This window comes from Aquarana catesbeiana, linkage group LG06 (assembly GCF_042186555.1).
Source record: "Aquarana catesbeiana isolate 2022-GZ linkage group LG06, ASM4218655v1, whole genome shotgun sequence".
In the NCBI taxonomy this organism is placed as follows: Eukaryota; Metazoa; Chordata; class Amphibia; order Anura; family Ranidae; genus Aquarana; species Aquarana catesbeiana.
Window position 1 is genome coordinate 354,811,487 of NC_133329.1, and position 22,211 is coordinate 354,833,697.

A 22,211-nucleotide genomic window follows, 5' to 3' on the forward strand; every position below is an offset into this window, starting at 1 on the left:
ACTAAGCTCTGGAGCAACTGCACTTGCAAAGTGCACAGTCCGTTTGTCTTTAGTAAATCAACCCCAATATGTCACCTTTCCAACACCTGTTCTAACCCCTGAAGGACAGCAGCACTCATGTGCATTACATGCGGTTGCAGGGTGTTTGTGGTGTGGCCTCTATTCACTTGAATGGATCACATTGGGAGACAGTACTGCCAACCAAAGCAACACGGGGTATACTTTTTTTACACAAAGCACAGCATTGCAGCAGAGGCATGTGTACCACCCCGTCTGCCTGCCATGTTAGGTTAAGGTGGGTGGTCGGGGGAGGCGGTACAACACCTAATTTACTCCCCCTGGGCCACAAGTGTAAATGAGCCTTAAAGTGTTACTAAACTCAGAACCTGCATTCACTATATCTGGTCTCCCACAATACACAGAAATGCAACATTTTTAGTAAATATAAACTGCTAAATACTTTTTCTGATCAGCAGTATATAGTAGTCTTGTGACTTCTATCGGTTCCTAGTAAAGCTTGTAGGAGGAGTTTTCATTCTCCCCTGACCCTCTGTCTGGACAGTGCTGACTGGCTCTGTGCTATCACATGCACTCTCCCAAGAAAAAAGAAATACTCTCTAGCAATACACACCAAACTGAGCATGTGCAGCTTGTCCCCTCTGCTCTATCACAAGATGGGTTGGAGTCAGTAAAAGAAGAGGAGAATCAGAGAAGACAGGATCAAACAGCCTTTATACACAATGCAGAGGATTAACCCCTTAGGTTCAACAGTGAGTATAACAAGCATTCTTTACTGCATATACAGATACTGATTTTACTGTTGTGGGTTTAGGAACACTCTTGGGTAAAATTAAAACTGTAGCAGTGAAAGATCAATTCCCTCACTTAGTTAGTATGGCTATGCTGTGGCGCAGAGCTGTGTAAATCTCAGCACTGGATGGACAAAAATATAACTGGTTTGCCAAAACACCTTTGATGGCCCTCACAGATACATATAAGTTCAAACCTATCAAAAGCAGTATGAAAGCTCCTTCTTAAAGAGCCTTAGTTCATGAATTAGATTTCGAGCATCATTTGCACCCTAATGATAAACCACATCACAGCTGTAGCCATGCGGCAGACCTGAGCACATATCTCGCCTCCAAAGAACCAGAAAGATAGAATATAACACTTACCGGCATCTACCCAAAAATATCAGCGTTTGGTCGACTGACCCTTTAACCGCTTGCTGACCAGCCGCCGCAGTTGCACTGCGGCAACATGGCTCGGCTGCGCAAATCGCCGTTATTTTACATTGCTTCTTTATTTGGCTACTAGGGGCACGCACGCACCACCCCTGGAGCCGATGCGAGTGCTCGGCGGTCGCGATGACTGCTAGGCTCCCGCAATCGTTCGTGACACGGCGAGAACCGGGATCTCTGTGTGTAAACACAGAGATCCCGATTCTCTGAGGGAAGAAGAGACTGATCCCGTGCGTTTATACAAATTATGAACATCGATCTATCTCTTCCCTTAGCTAGTCCCATCCCCCCTTCAGTTAGAACACACACTAGGGAACACAGTTAACCCCTTGATCGTCCCCTAGTGTTAACCCCTTCACTGCCAGTGACATTTTTTTACAGTAATCAATGCATTTTTATAGCACTGATCGCTGTATAAATGACAATGGTCCCAAAAATGTGTCAAAAATTGTCCAATGTGTCCGCCATAATGTCGCAGTCACGATAAAAATCGCAGATCGCTGCCATTACTAGTAAAAATAATAATAATAATGAAAATGCTATAAATCTATCCCCTATTTTGTAGACGCTATAACTTTTGTGCAAACCAATCAATAAATACTTATTGCGATTTTTATTACCAAAAATATGTAGAAGAATACATATCGGCCTAAACTGAGAAAAAAATAGCTTTTTTTAAAAAAAAAATGGGGATGTTTATTATAGAAAAAGGTATAAAATATTGTGTTTTTTTTTTCAAAATTGTCGCTCTTTTTTTTTTTATAGCGCAAAAAATAAAAACTGCAGAGGTGATCAAATACCACCAAAAGAAAGCTCTATTTGTGGGAAAAAAAGGACGTCAAATTTGTTTGGGTACAGCGTCGCACGACCGAGTAATTGTCGGTTAAATAGACGCAGTGCCGAATCGCAAAAAATGCTCTGGTCATTCAGCAGCCAAATCTTCCGGGGCTGAAGTGGTTAAAAATGGCAGACTGCCATTTAGTAAATCCAGGTAACCTGTACACAATGAATATATTCAAATCCATTACATTTTTAAATACATACTGTATATCCTGCCACTATAATTCCTGTTTACCCATCAACTTCAACATCAAGCAGATTAGCGGCAAAGAAAAGATTCTGCTGTAACTTCCAACGCAAATAATATAATTTGTGAAAAGCTCCATTTACTGTCTTGAGAGTTAAAATGTAGAAATTGACTGTTTCGAAAATGAACAGCATAAAATGGGATTGCAGAGGCAACCTTTACATGCAATGTTCTTTTTCCAATGAGCTGTACTCCTGAACACTTGGCAATAATTATAGACATCTATGAGTCAGGAAGCAGGGCTTTTCTGAGGCTGTTACTCTGGAATAATCATTGGTGCCAATGCTGATTAATTGACTGATTTCAACAGCATGGGGCTTTTTGTCCCTGCAGAAAGTACACGATAATTCACTACATTTTACACCCACTCAGAGTACCTGTCTCCCAGAAGATGCTGGTTCAAAGCCATTGCGAACCAACCATTAACTTACCTTCAAAAAGAAGAGAAATGTACAGAAATCTTTTCTGTAACATGGCAAGAAAATGGCCTGTTTTTTACTTGCCACCATGAATGCATGTGAAAAGAAAAAACGTAGGACTGGGTATGCATAGTATACGATATAAAATAATACATCTAAAAGTAGCCAGCAATGTAAACAGATGATCTGCAATGATCTCAAATGTACATTTAATTGTAAATTAAACAAGAGATGATTTATATAGGTACATATGTATATGTGTCCATGTACCTGAAGGACACATGCATTGCCCTCCTTTCTATGTATAATCCCACCATTCAAAGGAAGGACCAATTTACTCCATTAGTGTATAAAAATACTGTATGTATAAAGGATGGGTGTCATTTTCTTTGATAGACAGAAAGATTAAAGACAGATAGACAGACTGACGGGCAGCTAGGCAGATAGATGATAGACAGAAAGATAGACAGATAGATAGACAGATGGACATGTAAATTAGAATTTAGAGACTGCGCAACAGATAGATTGACTGATAAACAGACTGAGGGGCAGCAATGTAGATAGATAGATAGATAGATAGATAGATAGATAGATAGATAGATAGATAGATAGATAGATAGATAGATAAGAATTTAGAGAGACCGCAGAGAGAGAGAGAGAGAGAGAGAGAGAGAGAGAGAGAGAGAGAGAGAGAGAGAGAGAGAGAGAGAGAGAGAGGGATAGATAGATAGATAGATAGATAGATAGATAGATAGATAGATAGATAGATAGATAGATAAGAATTTAGAGACAGAGAGAGAGAGAGAGAGAGAGAGAGAAGCTTGTAAGTTGTAAATGGGCTGATAGACTAACAGATAGATAGATAGATAGATAGATAGATAGATAGATAGATAGATAGATAGATAGATAGATAGATAGATAGATAGATAGGCCACCAAAGAACCCAACAGTTGGATACCAAAAAAGCTGACATCAACCATAACATGAAACAACTAAAAGTAATATATGATCAAAAAATGTATGAGCTGGCCCATAGAATCATTGAGAGTTGGATACAACTGAATGGATAACATCCATCATAACATAAATAGATAGATAGATAGATAGATAGATAGATAGATAGATAGATAGATAGATAGATAGATAGATAGATAGATAGATAGATAGATAGAGAGACATACAGCAAGATTGAGACAGGGATGCAAAGAAGTGTTACAGAGATAGATTGTAAGGGTAATGCAGGCAAGAAAATCAGAAAATGAATGGAGATAGATAGATAAGTAGATAGATAAGTAGATAGATAGATAGATAGATAGATAGATAGATAGATAGATAGATAGATAGATAGATAGATAGATAGATGGATGTAGGGGCAGATAGGGACACAGACATGAAATAAATGGATGGAGAGATAATAGATGAGATAGAGACAGGTAAGCAGACATTGATGCAGACAGGTGTTACAGAGATAGATAGATAGATAGATAGATAGATAGATAGATAGATAGATAGATAGATAGATAGATAGATAGATAGATAGATAATTATTAAATCTATAACTTGTACACATTGAGGGCCTGTTGTTACAATGCCTGATCCTCAGTCACATAGTAAATACACAGCCTGAGAGCCATATACTGCATTCCCCTGCAAAATGCTATATCAAGCATTGGCAGCCTCTGACAGCTACTAATGTCCCCCCGACATGAAATCAGAGGACCATATATCAGAGGACTGTCATTACCTATAGACACCATAATATATAGACATTACTACATATAGACATCATTAGATATGGGCACCATTCATTCCAAATAGACATCACTATATACATGATTATATATATATATACACATCCTTCCATATAGACATCATTCTATATAGACAACAATACAAAGACAATAGATATAGATGGTATATATATGGTGTATATATGATGGACACTCAGCACCCCCCATTGAAGGGATCGCAGTGCCCGGTCCATGGATGGAGGAGATCGGCCGGTGCCCTCCCATTGATGAGCGGCTGTCCGGTGCTCGGTGGTCCTTACCGTGGGTAGTAGCGGCTCCATTTGCGCTCCCTGCTCTTTGATCTCCATGGTGTGTCGGTGTGCCGGTGCTGTGCTCTCCGCAGTGCTCAGTGTCAGCTCTGCTGATTAGTATTCGTGTCAGGTAGCAGTGGAGCTGGAGGAAATTACACACTCCAAGTCCTAGCGAGTCACATGGCTCCTAGCCTGTGTAGAGGCTGAGCATGGAGTGTCGGGGGTGCTCAGTGGTGCCTAGGCACAGGACCTGCCCACAGCTGGATGCCAGCCTGCCCCCTGGATTCCACCTGGGCACTTCTGCTGGGAAGAGCTCTGTGTCTTTCTATCCTCCTCCCCACATCTAATAGTTGCTAATATAGAATCCTATACAGGGGAAGTCTGCTACTGACCATCACCATCATTTATAGGAACCATCAACATAATAGGGGAGTTTTACTTCTATGGATCCTTCACCCCATTGGGCAGCATTGCCCAGCTCAGTCCCAGCACATAGACAAGGCCATTTGCCTTATGCCCTATAGCAAAGCGTTGGTGTGCCTTGAACAAAAAAAAAAAAAATAGGACACGTTGCATTTTTTGCAGCGCATTTTATTGTGCCATAATTCATAGCAACGTGCTGCTGCGCACAAGGTAAAAAATGAAAGCCCAACTCCGGAAAAGGTCAAAGTCCTCCCATGTAGGGGACTGTGCCCAGGGCAGGACTTAGGGTGGTGGGGGCCCCTGGGCTTGAGTCACTTTCGGGCCCTACCTTCTATACATATGCACAGCACTATAAAACAGAAATAGAAAAGGACAAGGTGCGCCAGACTCAGCGCAGTATTAAAGAACTTCTGTTTAACTGGACAAGACAAAACAGCCAAATGGCTACTCACAAAAGTAGAAAATATATAAGCATATAAGTGGGGGATACTGTACTGGTATTCGTCCCGGGTCCACAATTAATAAAAACAATAAAAATGGATAAAATGATAATTACCATATTTATTGGCGTATAACACATGCCGGCGTATAACACGCACCCCAAGTTTAGGAGGGAATTTTAAGGAAAAAAACTTACATTTAAATGCCCATCAATGCAGCCTTATCAGTGTCAGTGTAGCCTTGTCAGTGTCAGTGTAGCCTTGTCAGTGTAACCTTGTCAGTGCAGCCTTGCTCCAGTGTCATTGCTGCCTTGTCATTGCAGCCTTTCAGTTTAAAAATGGAGCCACCGAGATACAGAGCCGGATGTCCTGTGTATCTCGGCGGCTTTTGGAAGCTCTCAGCGGCTCTCAGCGGCTTTCAAAACGGGCAGGGCCCGCGGGGCCCCCTATTGGCCGGGGTCCATGGGCTTGACCCCAGTCAAGCCCAATGGTAAGTCCGGCCCTGACTGTGCCCCACTCTGCAAGGGATAAATGGTCGTTTCTATTTGGGGGACAGGAAAAGCACTTTTACTTACCTGAACCTCTGCTTCCCCTAGTAGACTAGGGTTACCACCTCATCCCTTTAAAACCAAATACATATTAATTACACAGGTTCTGTGGCTGATTATATTGGTAATTAAACTCACTTAGTGCCTTATCTGCATTAAAGAGTAGCTCCAGCCCCCCCCCCCCCCAAAAAAAAATTGAAAGTCAGCGGTTACAAATACTGGACACTTACCTGTCCAGGGATCCCACAATGGCAGCACCCCAGCCAATTTTTCAATCGGCTCTCTGGTGCTGCCACCGCCATTCCTTGTAAGGGAATTTGTCAGTAAAGCCTTCACAGCTGGCTCCCTACTGCACATGTGAATAGACTGGCAGCAGGGGAAGGAGGAAGGAAACCAAACTTCTTGGGGACCACATCTTGGAAAAAACAGGTACCCCCCCCCCGAAAGGTGCCAAATGTGGCAGCGAGGGGGGGGGAGCAAACAACACACAGCACACTTCCAGCTCTGCAACTTTCGTTGGCCCTCTTATGACTCCCTTTCTGCAAACTCTTACGAGAGCAAGAGAGAGAGCTGTGTATGATGTCATAAGCCTAGGCTTTTTACAAGACAAGAAACAGGAAGTGGGCTGTATAAGGTATTTACTGGCAGAAAAAAAAAGTTTTACTATCCAAAGTTAAAACAACAAGGGCAGAAGATTTAATAGATGGAAAGATGAAAAAATGACTGAAGTTCCGCTTTAATGACCAGGCCATTTTTTGCAATACGGCACTGCGTCGCTTTAAATGACAATTGCGCGGTCATGCGACGCTGTACCCAAACAAAATTCATGTCCTTTTGTTCCGACAAATAGAGCTTTCTTTTGGTGCTATTTGCTCACGTCTGCAGTTTTTATTTTTTGTGCCATAAACAAAAAAAGACAGACAATTTTGAAAAAAATATATATTTTTTACTTTTTGCTATAATAAATACCCCCAAAAATTAAAATAAAATAATAATTTCTTCATCAGTTTAGGCCAATATGTATTCTTCTACATATTTTTGGTAAAAGAAAATCTCAATAAGTGTATATTGATTGATTTGCACAAAAGTTATAGCGTCTACAAAATAGGGGATAGATTTATGGCATTTTTATTATTCTTTTTTTTTTTTTACTAATAATGGCAGTGATCAGCAATTTTTAGCAGGACTGTGACATTGCGGCGGACAGATTGGACTTTTGACACTTTTTTGGGACCAGTGACATTTATACAGCGATCAGAGCTAAAAATAGCCACTGATTACTGTATAAATGTCACCGTCAGGGAAGGGGTTAACACAATGGGGATAAATGTGTTCCTTGGGTGTGTTTTAACTGTAGGGGGGATGGGCTACCTAGGACATGACAGAGATCGCTCTTCCCGATGACTGGGAACAGAAGATCTCAGACATGTCACTAGGCAGAATGGGGAATTGCCTTGTTTACATAGGCAGTTTCCTGTTCTGCATCTGTACACTGTGATCGCGGGCGGCGTTCACCCGCCCGCTAGCCTCCCTGCACAGACCGACGTACACCTACAGCAGTTTGCGCAGGAGAGCTGACCTGCTGCTGTATAATGACGGCGGCTGGTCGGCAAGAGGTTAATCAAAACTAAACTGAACAATCTGAAGTTAGAAATTGATTGGCTACCATGCATAGCTGCACCAGATTTTGCACTCTCCAGTTTTAATAAATCTTCTCCCAGGTGTTTACAATACAGGAGGAAAGTCACTCAGCCCAGAAGATAGTGGAGATCACTGTAGTAGCTGTGCCAAATACAGTGATTTCCAGCTTCCATGGGGATCCCACAGGTATTGCACATGCAGTACATACTTATGCTGGCCATACACTATATGAAAAATTGTCCGAACCCATTTTCGAAAAACGAACATTCGGTCGTGAGCGCAAACGATAGTGCCATCATGTAATGACCGCTAAATCGTTCAGTGGACATAAATGAATGCATTTTTTTGTTCGTTTTTTTTACATATACCTAGTGCAGACAGTTCGGACGGGAAACACATTAACCTTTCAATTCATCGTTCGTTTGGCAGAAAATTTCCAAACTTGTCCTTCCTTTTTTGGCTCAAAAACGTTCCGATTATCAATTTTGTACCCATTAACTGGCCGGAAAACGAACAAACTGTATAAATTGCGGCCGATTTTTCATATAGTGTATGGCCAGCATAACACTGGTCCAAGATGGACCAATATAACTACTATATGTAAAAAATGCCATACCTGGAATTCATCTTTTACTCTTGCAAAGGGGGTACAGCCCTACTACAAGGGAGGACTTTTAGTTTTCCCAGAGTTCAGCTTAAAATAAGGTTAAAGAAAAAAGCAAGCACTTTGATGCATTTTAACAACACAGTGTGAGGGCACCACACACACCAGGCATGCAACATGAGCACCTTAATGTGCACCTGCTGGTGTGAATGAGCCCTAAGGTAAGGAAAAATGAACATGTCTTTGCTGGAAGCCACTGATCATGTATAGCAGTGGTCATCAACCCTGTCCTCAGGGCCCACTAACAGGCCAGGTTTTATGTACAGAAGGGAGCCTGATTTTGCACTTTCCAGCTTTAGTAAATAAACCCCATTGTGTACTTAAAAGTGGGGTATGCCTGTATTACCTTGGGGAGATGCAGACTAGAATACTGCAATCACTGAGCAGCAAATGATATCACCTGTGATGTATTTCAGTTATCTTGCAAACCTGCCTGTTAGTGGGCCCTGAGGACTGGGTTGATGACCACTGATGTATAGATTAAGGAGTTTTAATTTCCTCAAAATTTCTGCGAAAATCAGGAGATTTCAGCAGAACGTTGCTATTTTAGTGAAATGCGTTGGTGTTTGCAGCACGCCCCAACCTAACCTAACCACTGCACCCATTCCCCCCTATTTGGTTGCGATTCTCAGCTGTCAAAATGACAGACGGTAGTTGCTATGTAAAAATTACAGCCACTGCTGTCAAAAAACTGGACCTTCTGACATAATATTTATGAACACTGTTTACACAGGAAATAGATACACTGTAATATGGTAACTTTTGTATTTACTGAGTTCCATTCATCTGCAGATCAAAGGGATGAGCTTCGATCTGCATATGATGTCAGTTAAAGCAACCTAACAAGTATAAAAAAAAAAGATTAAATCTTCCGTGAGGTTTGTTTTGCTGAGTATCCACTTGGGGAGATTTCCTGATATTTCTGGGAAGGGCACACCAGTACCCACATATCAGGGAGAGTCGGAGAAGGTTTGTGACTCTGTAAAGTATCAGATTTGTAAAATCCAGCTCATGAATTACAAATCAGTGTGCCAATACTTAAAAATAATATCTATGGATATGTCGCTTTTGAGCGGGGGAACCAGATCCTCAACAATATGGGGGACTAGGAAGCAATATCTATCTAATCATTAATAATCATCAATAACACTTTTACCTGAAAGGGATTCTGTTCCCCAAAAAAGAGTGAATGGACCTGAACTATTTTCCTTTCTAGATAAAGAAGCAGGTTACAGCTGAATCCACCAAGATACTTAAAGAGACCTTGTCACCACCCTCTACCCTGAAAACGAAACACAGGCAGGCAATCCGTATTTGATGTTATGTCTACTGTCTGCTGCAGCAATTTGAAACTTCTAAGCAAATACATATATATATATATATATATATATATATATATATATATATATATATATATATGACATTTCCACACCTCAACCTTCTAACTTAAAAAAAGAGATACTTTGGGACTGAGAAGACATGCAGCGTGGGCAGGATGCATCAACAATGCTACATACAGTTTATACAGCACTTCCAGTGGGCACATCAGTTAGCGAAGCAAATAGTTCACATAATAATGAATTATTATGGCTCCGTTCACATCTAGGCGTTGCTATTTTTTCAGGTGTTTTCTGGCGTTTCTGTAGCCTTTTTGTGCAGGCATTTTGAATTGACAAGTGACCAATGAAAATCAGGAAAATGCCTGTAATCTGCCAAAAAAGAAGATTGTGTACTTTTTTGGGCAACAGGCGTTTTGCTTAAAGCGACAGAAAGCTCAGATGTGAGCAGGGGCCATTGAAATAAATGGGATTTGTCTTGTTTGGCATTTTTAGAGCTGAGGCTTAGAGCAGAAAATCGCCCTAAAATGCTGTAGCAAGGTCCCAGGCCTCCTTCGGTCTAATGAGATTCTCTAGGGCCATAGATACCTGACATCTTTCTGTATGTGATGGGTTGTGGGGCATGGTGGGTGCAAAGCAATTAGATTCATTGGGTGCCAGACATTTCTTGAATGCAAAAGAGATTTTTTTTCTCTTAACAGAACTTTGGGAGAGAGGGTTAGGGCCAGGACACCCTTGGGAAGTAGCAATGTCAATTAGCAGACTCCGAGACTTCAACAGGAGGACAGCCATGCAGGAAAGGCATCCAGCAAGATGCCACATCTGCATGTGTAGAAATGCTGTCTCCTATGGCAATAGTCTTTAACAGTTTCTAACACAACATGTAGCAGTTCCTTCGCTTCCACTACAATCACTTCAGCCCACTGAGCTCCCAGTCTCTCTTACTAGACTAGATGATTCTCTGCCATTGAATCCCTTGAGCTCCTCCAATCGTCACTGTAGTATCTTCCTCAAGCATCACCCCCACCTCTCTGCTGGGTCCCTAGCTTGGCACTCACAATACCTCTCAAGCTTCACCCCACTGGCCTGCTCAGTCATTGGCTTGACACACAAGGCTGCTCTGCAAGTGTCACCTCAGCTGGCCGGGTTCCTGGCTTGATACCTGCTGAAGTTTCCCGATTCTTCACTATCCCTGGTTGTTGGGAATACTGCTCCGGTACTTGCTTCAGCTACTCACAGTGGTCCCTGGTAATAAGGTGGTTGGCCCCTTAGTGGTGACAGGTTCCCCTCTACCTCCGACCACGACAGGTTCTCCGGCCGGCAGAACCGTCACTTCTGGTTGGATGGCAAGCCGCAATCCCAACCCTACGCTGCTCTCTTGCTTCTAGATAGGCCCTCAGACAGCCTAGCAGCCAGATGTGCCCGGGATAGGCCCAAACTCCGTCCTAGCACCCCGGGCAATACAACACATGCCATCCAAGTGGCACAGAACACCGATCACCTGACTTCACCCAAATATATAGGTTCTCCCAGCAGGCCAAGGGATTCAAGAAAAACCCCTGCCCATTGGCTGAGACCATATACCCATAATCTGACCTTGCATTGCTCTTCTTGTATATAATGCCACCAGGTACCCGGCCACTTAGCGGCAAAAGAGAAAGGTGCAGCAATGCCAGAATTAGGGAGAAATAATTTGATCCCTAACAATTAGCCAAGGTATTTACTTCTGGCAGGTAAATTTAGGAGCAACCCTGCCTAAACTCCAGGGTGCTACAACGCCTAGATGTGAACGGAGCCTTACAGTCACAAGAAACCTGGAGTTCAGCTTTAAAAAAATGACTTAAATAGTTGCAAAATAAACATCAACAAGCAACTGTTGAGAATATAAATATGTTGGTTGGGCATTTATCACTTAGCAGTATAGATGAGCTCAGTGTTCAGTTCAAATGTAAGTTTGGACCAAACCAGTGGCGGCCTGTCCCCCATCCATGGGAGATTGAAGCACGTGATTAGAGCCAGAGGCTCTAATAGGCTTCAAAAAAGGGTGGGCTCGGGGAGCAGAGCACAATAGCGAATTAATATTCGCTATTCTCACACTGATCCTCCTCCCGGCCAATCAGGAAGTGGGTCGTGAGACCCGTCACCTGATTGGCTGAAAGAACAGGCGATCCTATTGAACGCCTTGGAGGAGGCGGGAGGAGACACACGGCGAAAGATGCCATGAGGCAGAGGAGGATATGCCCGCCTGTCGCAGCGCTGCCTGCCTGGGACCTAGAAGGGGTAAGTGCCGGATGGATGACCGACCAGCCGACCGCGAGATCCCTGGGGGGGTGCAGGTGACCTGACTGAATGGGAGCGGGGGGGGGGGGGGGGTGCCACCAGCCGCCACTGGACCAAACACTGGCTGTTTGGCTGTTCATGTGAATGCCAAACATTTAAGGCATTCAGCACTGACGAATGTGACAACTTCTGGCTGTCAATAGTTGTTAAGGAAGCAGCAGGTCCGGGAGACCCCGGCCATGTATGCAAATGACCAGAGAACAGAGCAGTTACATCATTGCCTAGATATGGCCACAAAGCCATATTTTGATAATGTTGTCAATGGTTGCTGGCTGCCACCGCATCCTTGTCAACCACTGATTTCATCTGGTCCATTCACTGACATGGCTGGGAATCCCTGGTCAGGTAGGCAAGTGGGCATAGAAAGTCTCAGTTGGTGGCCTTGTGACTGCGGACCTCATGGAGTTCACACTCCTTTGGCATGTGAGTATCCATTTAGGGTCAGTGGCTCTTTGCCTTCCCTACAAGGAGATGATCTCGGAGGCCTCCTTGCAGGACGCCGTGGGATCCATAGGGAAAGGGACCGTGAACTATTCGTGGTGCCGACCCGATGGATCTGTGCGTTCCAGGATTGACTTCGTGCTCACTTCAAGAACAGTCAAGCATCGTGAGTTCTCCATGGTCCCCTGCTTTTTCTCTGACCACAGGGCTATTCACTTTCGGGGTGACCTGGGCGAGGGCTTTGCCCGCGGACCGGGTTCCTGGAAGCTGAATAGCACCCTACTGGAAAACGAGGAATTGATGGGGGAACTCCGAGATGCCTATGCCACCTGGACGGAGGAAAAGAGATTCTTCGGAAGGGTAAGTGACTGGTGGGAGTTTGTGAAGGTTAAGCTGCGTAGCTTCTTTCAGGCAAGGGGACGCCAGCGCGTGTGTGCCAGGAGGAGGGAACTCAGGAGACTGCAGCGTCAGTTGCAGTCCATGCAGGACCTTCAGCACTGTGGCTGGGACGTTAGGCAGGACCTGGAGGACACCAAGAGGAGCCTGAAAGGACACTTCGAGGAAGAATCCAGGCACATTGTCTTCCGTGCCAAGGTGGAGAATCTTGAGAAAGGTGAGAAGTGTAATTCTTTCTTTTTCAGGAAACTCCACTCAGGACACACACCCTTGTCAGAGTTGCGCGACGAGACCGGAACACTCCAGAAGGGGAAGAAGGCTGTGATGAAAGTGGTCAGCGACTACTACACCAACCTCTACTCCCCGAAAGAAACGGACACACAGGCGGCCGACAGGTTCCTGTCAGGTATCACTAACCAAATTGATCCTGCAGGTTCATCAACCGTCAACGCCCCCTTGGTGCTGGAGGAGCTGCACTCTGCCGCTAAATCCTTTAGGCGAGGCAAGACCCCGGGCTGCGATGGTCTCCCAGTTGAGCTCTATGTAGCACTGTGGGATCTCGTGGGCCCGGACCTGCTCGAGCTGTACGAGGAGATGGTGGTGGAGGGCAGAATGCCTCCGTCACTGAGGGAGGGGATGATCACGATTTTGTATAAGCGGAAGGGGGAGAGATCGGATCTTAAAAATTGGCGTCCGATCTCTCTGCTGAACGTGGACTACAAAATCCTCGCCAAGGTCCTGGCCAACAGGTTGAAGTCTGTCATCGGACAGATCATCCACCCGGATCAGACTTGCGGCATTCCTGGTCGCAGGATTGCGGACAGCCTTGCGCTTGTCCGGGACACGGTCCAGTACATTCATGGCCGCCGTGTGCACGCGGCCCTGGTCAGTCTTGACCAGGAGAAGGCCTTTGACCGTGTCTCCCACGAGTTTATGTGCAGAGCTCTGCGCAGGTTTGGTCTTGGGGAAATGTTTTGTTCGTATGTGAATGTAATGTACACTGACATTTCTAGTTTGGTGCTGGTAAATGGCTGGAAAACTGACCCCTTTCCAATTCTGTCTGGGGTCAGACAAGGCTGCCCTCTCTCACCTCTGCTTTTTGTTTGTTGTATAGAGCTCTTCGCCCGAAGCATCAGACGGAACCCAGAGATCAGAGGGATCACCGCACCAGGACCAGACAGACGGGAGGTCAAGTGCTCACTCTACATGGACGCCGTGACGGTGTTCTGTGCTGACCGGCGCTCCATCGACACACTCGCCCAGACCTGTGAGGACTTCGGCCAAGCTTCAGGGGCAAAGGTCAACTGCGGGAAGTCAGAGGTCATGCTCTTCGGAAAGTGGTTCCTGCCTTCTTCTGCACCAATTCCTTTCAGCGTCAAGACGGACTTCATCAAAATCCTTGGGGTCTGGTTTGGAGCTGAGGGCGCAGCCCTGAAGTCCTGGGAGGAAAGACTGTCAAAGATGCGACAGAAGTTTGGACTTTGGAGCCTCAGAGAACTCACCATCGAAGGCAAAACACTGGTACTCCGCAGCGAGATTCTCCCTGTGTTGCAGTACCTCGCCCAGGCCTGGCCCCCTCGGGTCAACACCTGTAAGGCCATCACCAGGGCGGTGTTTCACTTCATCTGGAGCTCCAAAATGGACAGAGTGAAGCGGGCGGTTATGTTCAAGGAACCCCTCAAGGGCGGTAAGGGCGTGCCCGACATCGCTACACTATTGAGGGTGTGCTTTGCTTGTAACTGCATCCGCAGGACATTGGTGGACAGAACTGTGGACTCTGGTGGTAACTCTATGTCCCGTTTTTTCCTCCTGCCTCTTTGGAGGACCCTTGGATGGGACAAATGGGACAGCTCCATCTCCTACAACTGGGACACGCCTTGGTACTACTTGGACACCTTCAAGTTTATTAAGGAGCTGGGGCTACATGGAGTGAAGCCCGACTTGTGGAAGCCAAAAACTATCCACAAGTTGATCAGAGCATCGGACATTGTTGAGACTGTTCCAGGCCTCCCTTCAGCCACTTGTAAAGTGGTCTGGAGGAATGTTTCTTCAAAGAGACTCACCAACAGGCACAAAGATCTGGCATGGATGGCAATCCAAGGGGGGCTGCCACTCAGGACATTTATGCATGCCAGAAACCTGTGTAGATACAGGCACTGCCCCTTTTGCATCATCCAGGAGGAAACTGCTCTGCATGTTTTCTGGGAGTGCCCCTTTGCACAGGACCTGTTGAGGGCCCTGGAACCTGAACTCAAAGACTTTGTACCACAGACTGCAATCACACACTTTGGTGTGTTGAACGGACTCTTCTGTGGAACTCATTCACAGGAGGACATTGACGGTGCCTGGCGGGTGCTGTGTTGCTTTAAGGACGCTTTATGGTGCGCCAGAAAGCGCCTCATCCACCAGCGGGAGAGGATGTCCATCGAGGACTGTCGCAGACTGGTTCACAGTCTGCTCAGAGACTATCACCTGATGGACTTCAAGGAGGAAGAGGAGGTCTGAAGATTTCCCCATTCCCCCCTCTCCCCCGTGTATCCTTTGGCAGTTCAAATAAAGCTTCGGGCCTGTGAACTCTTTACTCCCTCCCCTGCCCCACCTTCTCCACCCCCCCCATCACACCCGTTGCCCATTTGAATGTTATTTGACTATATGACTGGACTTTTTGTGAAATGTTTTTAAGTACTGCTTTCAGGGTAATGCGGCGTCATGCATGATGTGATGTTTCGGGGTATTACTACTCTGCACAACACATTAGGCATCATACCGCAGGATGAATGTAATTTATTGGTATGCTTGGTGATGTATTGTAATGTAGTGTATTTATGCGCTGCGTCGCAGTACAGATTGGATGTACCCTGTTTAAAGTATTTGTTTTTTTGTATATTTTCTTGCAAAATAAAGTATACATTTTTCAATCAAAAACATGCATACTTTTCTTTTTTCACAATGCATATTGAATTTCACTTATTTGAACCCCCCCTTCCTTTTTTAGATTCTGGTGCAAAATTGTCCCCGAAGAGTGTTTGATACACGAAACGTGTTGGACTTAAGACATGCAACAAAAAAATATCTTTTTTACTAGGTCTACATACCAACAAGCTTCTATTTACTTACTTTGTGACCTTGTGCATTTTAAATGGATGTTTCACCTTTTTAAGGACTATCTGCCCTGCATTACTTGGGGGCTTGCTACCATGTTTACAATGTATCAATCAGGATGTATTTGTATATGACTTGACAGTCAAATCCATACTGGGACTATTATTGTGTCACTATGTTACTGTGTATCAATAAAATGGTTTGATGTAATGGTGACTGATCCTCTGGCCTCATTTGCCCACCTTATTCAAAGTCCCAACCTGTTTTATGTATGCATAGGGATGGAGACTCGCGTCTTATTTAAAGTCACAACCTCTCGCCTCTTTAAAGTGGGCATAGAAAGGAGCGATACATCATTGCCTAAATATAGTCACATTCTCATATTTTGGCAAAGATGTCACCCCACTATACCTGTCCCTTTCTTTTCATAGCCTATACCAGCTCAGGAAGCTGTCATCTGGCTATAGTGTCACCGTCAGGGACTGACGATTGATTTACGAGGACATTTTTGACAAGTACTTTTCAAATATTTGGGTGTCTTTATTTCTAGGTTACAACTCTTTATTTTCCTGTGAATGAGTAGGGGTACTATGTGACCCCCTTATTTTAAAAGGAGGTTTCCAGACTCTGATATGCCCACTGCCTGCAAACCCCCACTACCACAGGGTAAGGGTTGTGGGGAAGAGGCCCTTGTTTTCATCAACATGGGGACATGGTGCTTTGCCAGGGGGATCTCACACTTTTTTTTGTCTGGTATGCATTTTGAGGGAACTATATGCAATTTGTTTTTTCATTCTTGCTGTGCAACAGCAATAATAACATTTGCAAAAAAAATGAAAAAAGTAAATTACATTCATTCCCAGATTTTTATTTTATTTTTTTTTTACAAAAAAAGCACACAAACCCCTACAAAGGTCCCCCAAAAACATAGAATATTCTTGGGAGGGTGTCTGTGTGCTGTTTTTTTTTTTTTTTTTTTTTTTTTTTTTAACAAAGAAGCTAGCAATCACAGATTTCAAAGTAATTTGCTGCCAATTTTAAAACATTTTTCCTTTGAGAATATCAGTGCAAAAAAATCACTGCTCTCGACTGCACAAAAGCTAAGATTGGTCGCACATGCAACGGGATAAGTAGTATTGATTGTGCTCTTTTATAGGCAGTGCTTTGTTTACATTTTTTGGAAGTGCCCATGTCGTTTTTGTAGGCAATGTACAAGAACACTTTATTTCTATGGAGAGTTGAGAGCCAGTTATGGGCTGGTTTCAGCAGCCGTAATGTCTATTGATACATGGCTTCATATGTAAATGGATCAGACATCACAACCTGGAATTTTAATGAAGTCTGTGTGTGTGGAGGGGAGCAGGTAACGGCAAAGAAAGAACTGTTAAAAATGGGGGAAAAAAATAAAATATATGAGAAAATGAACATACAGCAAATATAGAGAAAGTGGTGCATTCGGCTTTATATTCAGATTTGAATCAATAATATAAACCTTCAAGACCCCCTCAGCCTCTCCCCTTACAGGACAGAAAATCTGTACCAACATGTGAGAGTTAAAGTATAATTAAAATGGGATAAGCAGTATAATACAGACCCTTTAACTGCTCAATCTAAAGATATTTATGTAGTCATTAGTTTTTCCTTATGGTAAGCATGTATATAATTTGTTTCTTTGATTTCTTAATGCTAGGTTACCTTGGTGAACATTGTTGGGGTCTTAGCACATTCTTATGGTGTATTTAAATTATTTGTTACACAGTAGGACAGAATTGAACCAGCATTTTTTGCACTTGTAAGCTTTGTTTTTGCAGTTGACGCATTCACAATTAACTAACGCACTAACAATTTACCCCCCCTTCCTGACCAGGTCACTTGTTGCGATACAGCACTGCGTTGCTTTAACTGACAATTGCGCGGTCGTGCGAGACTGCACTCAGATAAAATGAACGTCCTTTTTTCCCCACAACTAGAGCTTTTATTTTGGTTAGTTTTGATAGCCTCTGCGGTTTTTATTTTTTGCTCTAAAAATAAAGAACGACCGACAATTTAAAAAAAAAAAACAATATTTTTTACAATCCAATAAAAAAATGTAAAAAAATCTAATTTCTTCATTAGTTTACGCCAATATGTATTCTGCTACATATTTTTGGTAAAAAAACGTCCCAATAACCGTATATTGATTGGCTTGCAGAAAAGTTACAGTGTCTACAAACTATGGGATATATTTTTTGTTTACTAGTGATGGCAGCGATTAGCAACTTATAGCATGACTGCGATATTGCGGTGGACAAATCGGACACCTAACTGACACTTTTTTGGGAACCAGTGACACTAATAATGCTAAAAATATGCATTTTCACTGTACTAATGACACTGGCAGGGAAGGGGTTAACATTAGGGCGATCAAAGGGTTAAATGTGTAACTAGCGAGTGCTTGCTAACTGTGGGGGAGGTGCTTTTACTACTGAAAGACATGGATTGGTGTTTCTGATTCACAGAAACACAGGATTCATGTCTTCTGTACTCTGTTTTGTAAAATCACAGTGGGAGCGAGCCGGGCGGTGGTGCACGCACTCACGCCCAAAACCCAGAAGTGCAGAATTACGTATATATACATGAGTCTACACAGAGCGGCCACCCTGTAGCAGTAAATCTGCTATGGGGTGGTCATGAAGCAGTTAAAGAAAATCTGGCCTTGGCACCAGGATGCCATTGAAAATTTCTCTTTCTAAAAGTATTGAGGAGAATGACAACCAGGCATCTAGCATTTGCAAAAGATGGTCAGCCATGGTTGATAAGGTTTTCGTTATGGTCCTGTAGCGTATCCAAACCAAAAATGTATTTATTTTTTGGGCTTTTTGGCTTATTTTCACCTGGTAATCCTCCAAATAATATACTTCCCATCCCTAGGTGGCTCCACTCACTCACTCTCTCCAATGTATATTTGGAGGCAGCCATGGTTGCCACCTAGGCTGCTCTCCGGACTACAAACATGTCCTCCTCTCTTGATCTCTATTACATAGTCTTCAAACAAAAATACTATTTTTTTATTTTTCTTCATTGCATGTGATTGGGTATTCTTTGTAAAGTGAAGCCTTACCCTATTTACTACGCTTTGGAGCAACTGCACTTGCAAAGTACATAGTCTATTTAGTAAATTAACCCATTGATGTCACTGTTTGTGATTTCAGTTCAATTCTCATGAAACTCCATTCACAGCAAGATCAACAAATATTTTCTGTAGTTGCTGAAAATGTTCTTAGCTTGAAAAAAACCTAATGCAGCGACTACATCTAAGGATATGTAAGTTGTAACATGGTGAATTTCTCCATACTCCATAGAAGTAAGTGGAGATTGTAGTGCACATGGGAGGCTTGGGGGAGAAGAATTTGGCAGTAAGTTGTGTGGAGCCTAGGAGATTGTGCTACTGCGATCTTGCTGGATTGGAGACAGGGGTGTATAAGTGTGGTGAGTCAAAGAAAATAGGTGAAACTGCACTGAAAGTTCAATTACACTTTCAGCTAGCTACTTTAAAGAGACAATGGGGTTGATTTACTAAAGGCAAATAGGCTGTTCACTTTGCTAGGTGAATGAGGTAAAATTTCACTTTGCACAGAATATTCAATCATGTTCAAGGAAAATTTAAAAAAAATGCATTTTTGCATATGATTGGATGATGGAAGGCAGCAGAACTTCTCCTCATTCACTAAGCTCTGGAGAAAATTTCTGTGCATAGTGCAACTTCCCTTGCAAAGCGAACAACTTATTTGCCTATAGTTATTGATCTTAACCTCCCTGGCGGTATGATTATTTAGGATTTTAGGTGCTGAAAGCGGTACAATTATTTTGCATGGAAATTTGGCGTTTTATATTGTAGGTCTGTAATTCTTAACAAAAACACACTTATATCTGTCCACCAAGAGTCTAGTAGATATCCCGGGTATGATGAAGTTTGAAACACAAAAACATAAATTATAATATAATAAATAAATATAAATAATAAAAAAAAAAATAATATAATAATAATAATATAAATTTCCCTACGATTCACTATCGTTCAATTCTGCAAGTGTTCTAATTTACTATCGCTGTTTTCTAGCTGGTCTAAAGCCACTTTTGATGTAAAGGGACACTTTTTGGTTGCTATGGACAATCTCCAGTTTCCAGGCAGAAAGAACAGTTTATATAATATAAAACTGCATGCACTGGACAAATCACTGGGGACAAAAGGGATGTGAAATGATTTCATACAGTACTGTTATCTGTAAGATTACAGTACTGTATGTGTTATGATTTTTACTTTTTTAAAATTTGCCGCCAGGCTCCGCCCCTGTGCGTTGCGACGCTCGCATGGAACGGAGCCTGGCACAGAGAGGCTTCGGAGAAGGCAGAGCCCGCAGACAGCACGGGGGGACATCGCAGGATCCTGGGGACAAGGTAAGTACAGCCCACCAGGATCCTGCAATGTAATCCCGAGTGTGGCTCGGGGTTACCGCTAAAATTCAAGAAATTTAACCCCGAGCCACACTCAGGAAAACCGTCAGGGAGGCTACAGTATAACTATAGGCAAAAATATTTTTTTTTCGATTTGGATAGAGCAAGGGAGAGTAATGCCATGTACACGCGATCGGAAATTCCGCCAGCAAAGCTCAGATGAGAGCTTTTTGTCGGAAAATGCGACCGTGTGTATGCTTCATCGGTCTTTTGCTGGCGGAATTCCAGCCAGCAAAAGATTGAGAGCCTGTTCTCTATTTTTCAGTCGGGAAAAGTTCCTATCCGAAAGTGCGATCGTCTGTAAAAATTCCAACTCGTAAAATTACTACGCATGCTCGGAAACAATTTGACGCACGCTCGGAAGCATTGAACTTCATTTTCTTGGTTCGTTGTAGTGTTGTACGTCACCACGTTCTTGACGGTCGAAAGTTCAGAGAACTTTTGTGTGACCGTGTGTATGCAAGGCAAGCTTGAGTAGAATTCCGTCGGAAAAACCATCCAAGTTTTTTCCGACAGAAAATCTGCTCGTGTGTACGGGGTATTATAACCCATGTCCAATTTTTTTTTGCCATCTGTGTCCCATTGCAGAGATTTCCCTTCAATTCCTGTCCCATAGCCAAATGGGAAGCGAGAGGAAATCCCTGCAAATTAAGGGAATTCCTTGGGGACCCCCAGGTCACCAGACTAGTGTCCCCATTGGAAGATTTCCACTTTTCTGGGGAAAACCGAAAATTTGGGATTTTCTTTTACTTTCACTTTCAATGATAATGGCAAACAGGACCAATTGAGGGGGTGTATCTCCCTTATTGGGGCACAGACAACAATAAAAACTTGGTGGTGGTGTTTCTTACAAGGTGGAAAAGCTGAGTGAATAGGAACTTCTGCACTGGTTTACTAATGAGAAAGCATTGTAATGATGTCATATTGAAGACACAGACTGAATTTTTTTGGAATTTCTTTGATCTATATGTTTTATTCACTTTATTTATTTAAGTGCAACACAATTGTTTCTATATACTTGTTGATGTGATTATATCTCATGTTAGTGGTGCTGCTATTTACATTGATTTTGTATGTCACAAGCGCAGTTTTTCCTGTTTTTACATTTTCTATTTTGATATTACTCTACTGCAGCTGTGATTTAGTGGTATATTTTTAAAATGGATATCCTTGACTATAGGGCCTCCCGTAAGGTGATTAAGGATGGTATCTTTGTCGTCTCTCAGTGAGATGACAGTGACATAGACGGTCTTTTTGTTAGACTGAAAAATCTTTTATTCTCTGAAATCCATGCACAAGGGGACATACCATTTTTTGAACAATATCTTTCTGACTATATGGTTCCTAGGAGCCTCTGAATGGAGGTCAGTCCCCAAAAGGGAGAAATGCATCTGGAAGAATGGTTCAAATATTTTAATGAATCAGGTTTATGTTTTTTTCACATTTTTGAAGGATAAGGCCATACAAAAACTATAAGGAGCTTTCCACTAATTTAAAGAAAGTCCTTGAAATGGAAGAAATTGAGCAAAAAATTAAGAAGGAAAATAAATTTAATGGGATAGAAGGGAATATCAGGCAGAGATTGTCTTTGAATGGT

At 43.0% G+C, this 22,211-nt stretch overlaps 1 protein-coding gene across 4 annotated transcripts in view; it reads right to left on the bottom strand.

Annotated features, from left to right (window-relative positions):
- The window catches only part of SLC4A10 (solute carrier family 4 member 10), a 391,254-nt gene extending 386,063 nt beyond the window's left edge, over window positions 1-5,191 (bottom strand). For 3 of the 4 annotated variants that reach the window (XM_073634046.1, XM_073634049.1, XM_073634045.1), the window contains exon 1: window positions 4,798-5,191. In XM_073634046.1, the coding sequence (XP_073490147.1) occupies window positions 4,798-4,845 (48 nt within the window). In that variant the 5' untranslated portion in view covers window positions 4,846-5,191. The remainder of the gene's footprint in view (window positions 1-4,797) is intronic. The other variant, XM_073634048.1, reaches the window with a different exon arrangement.
- Window positions 5,192-22,211: the final 17,020 nt, after the last annotated feature.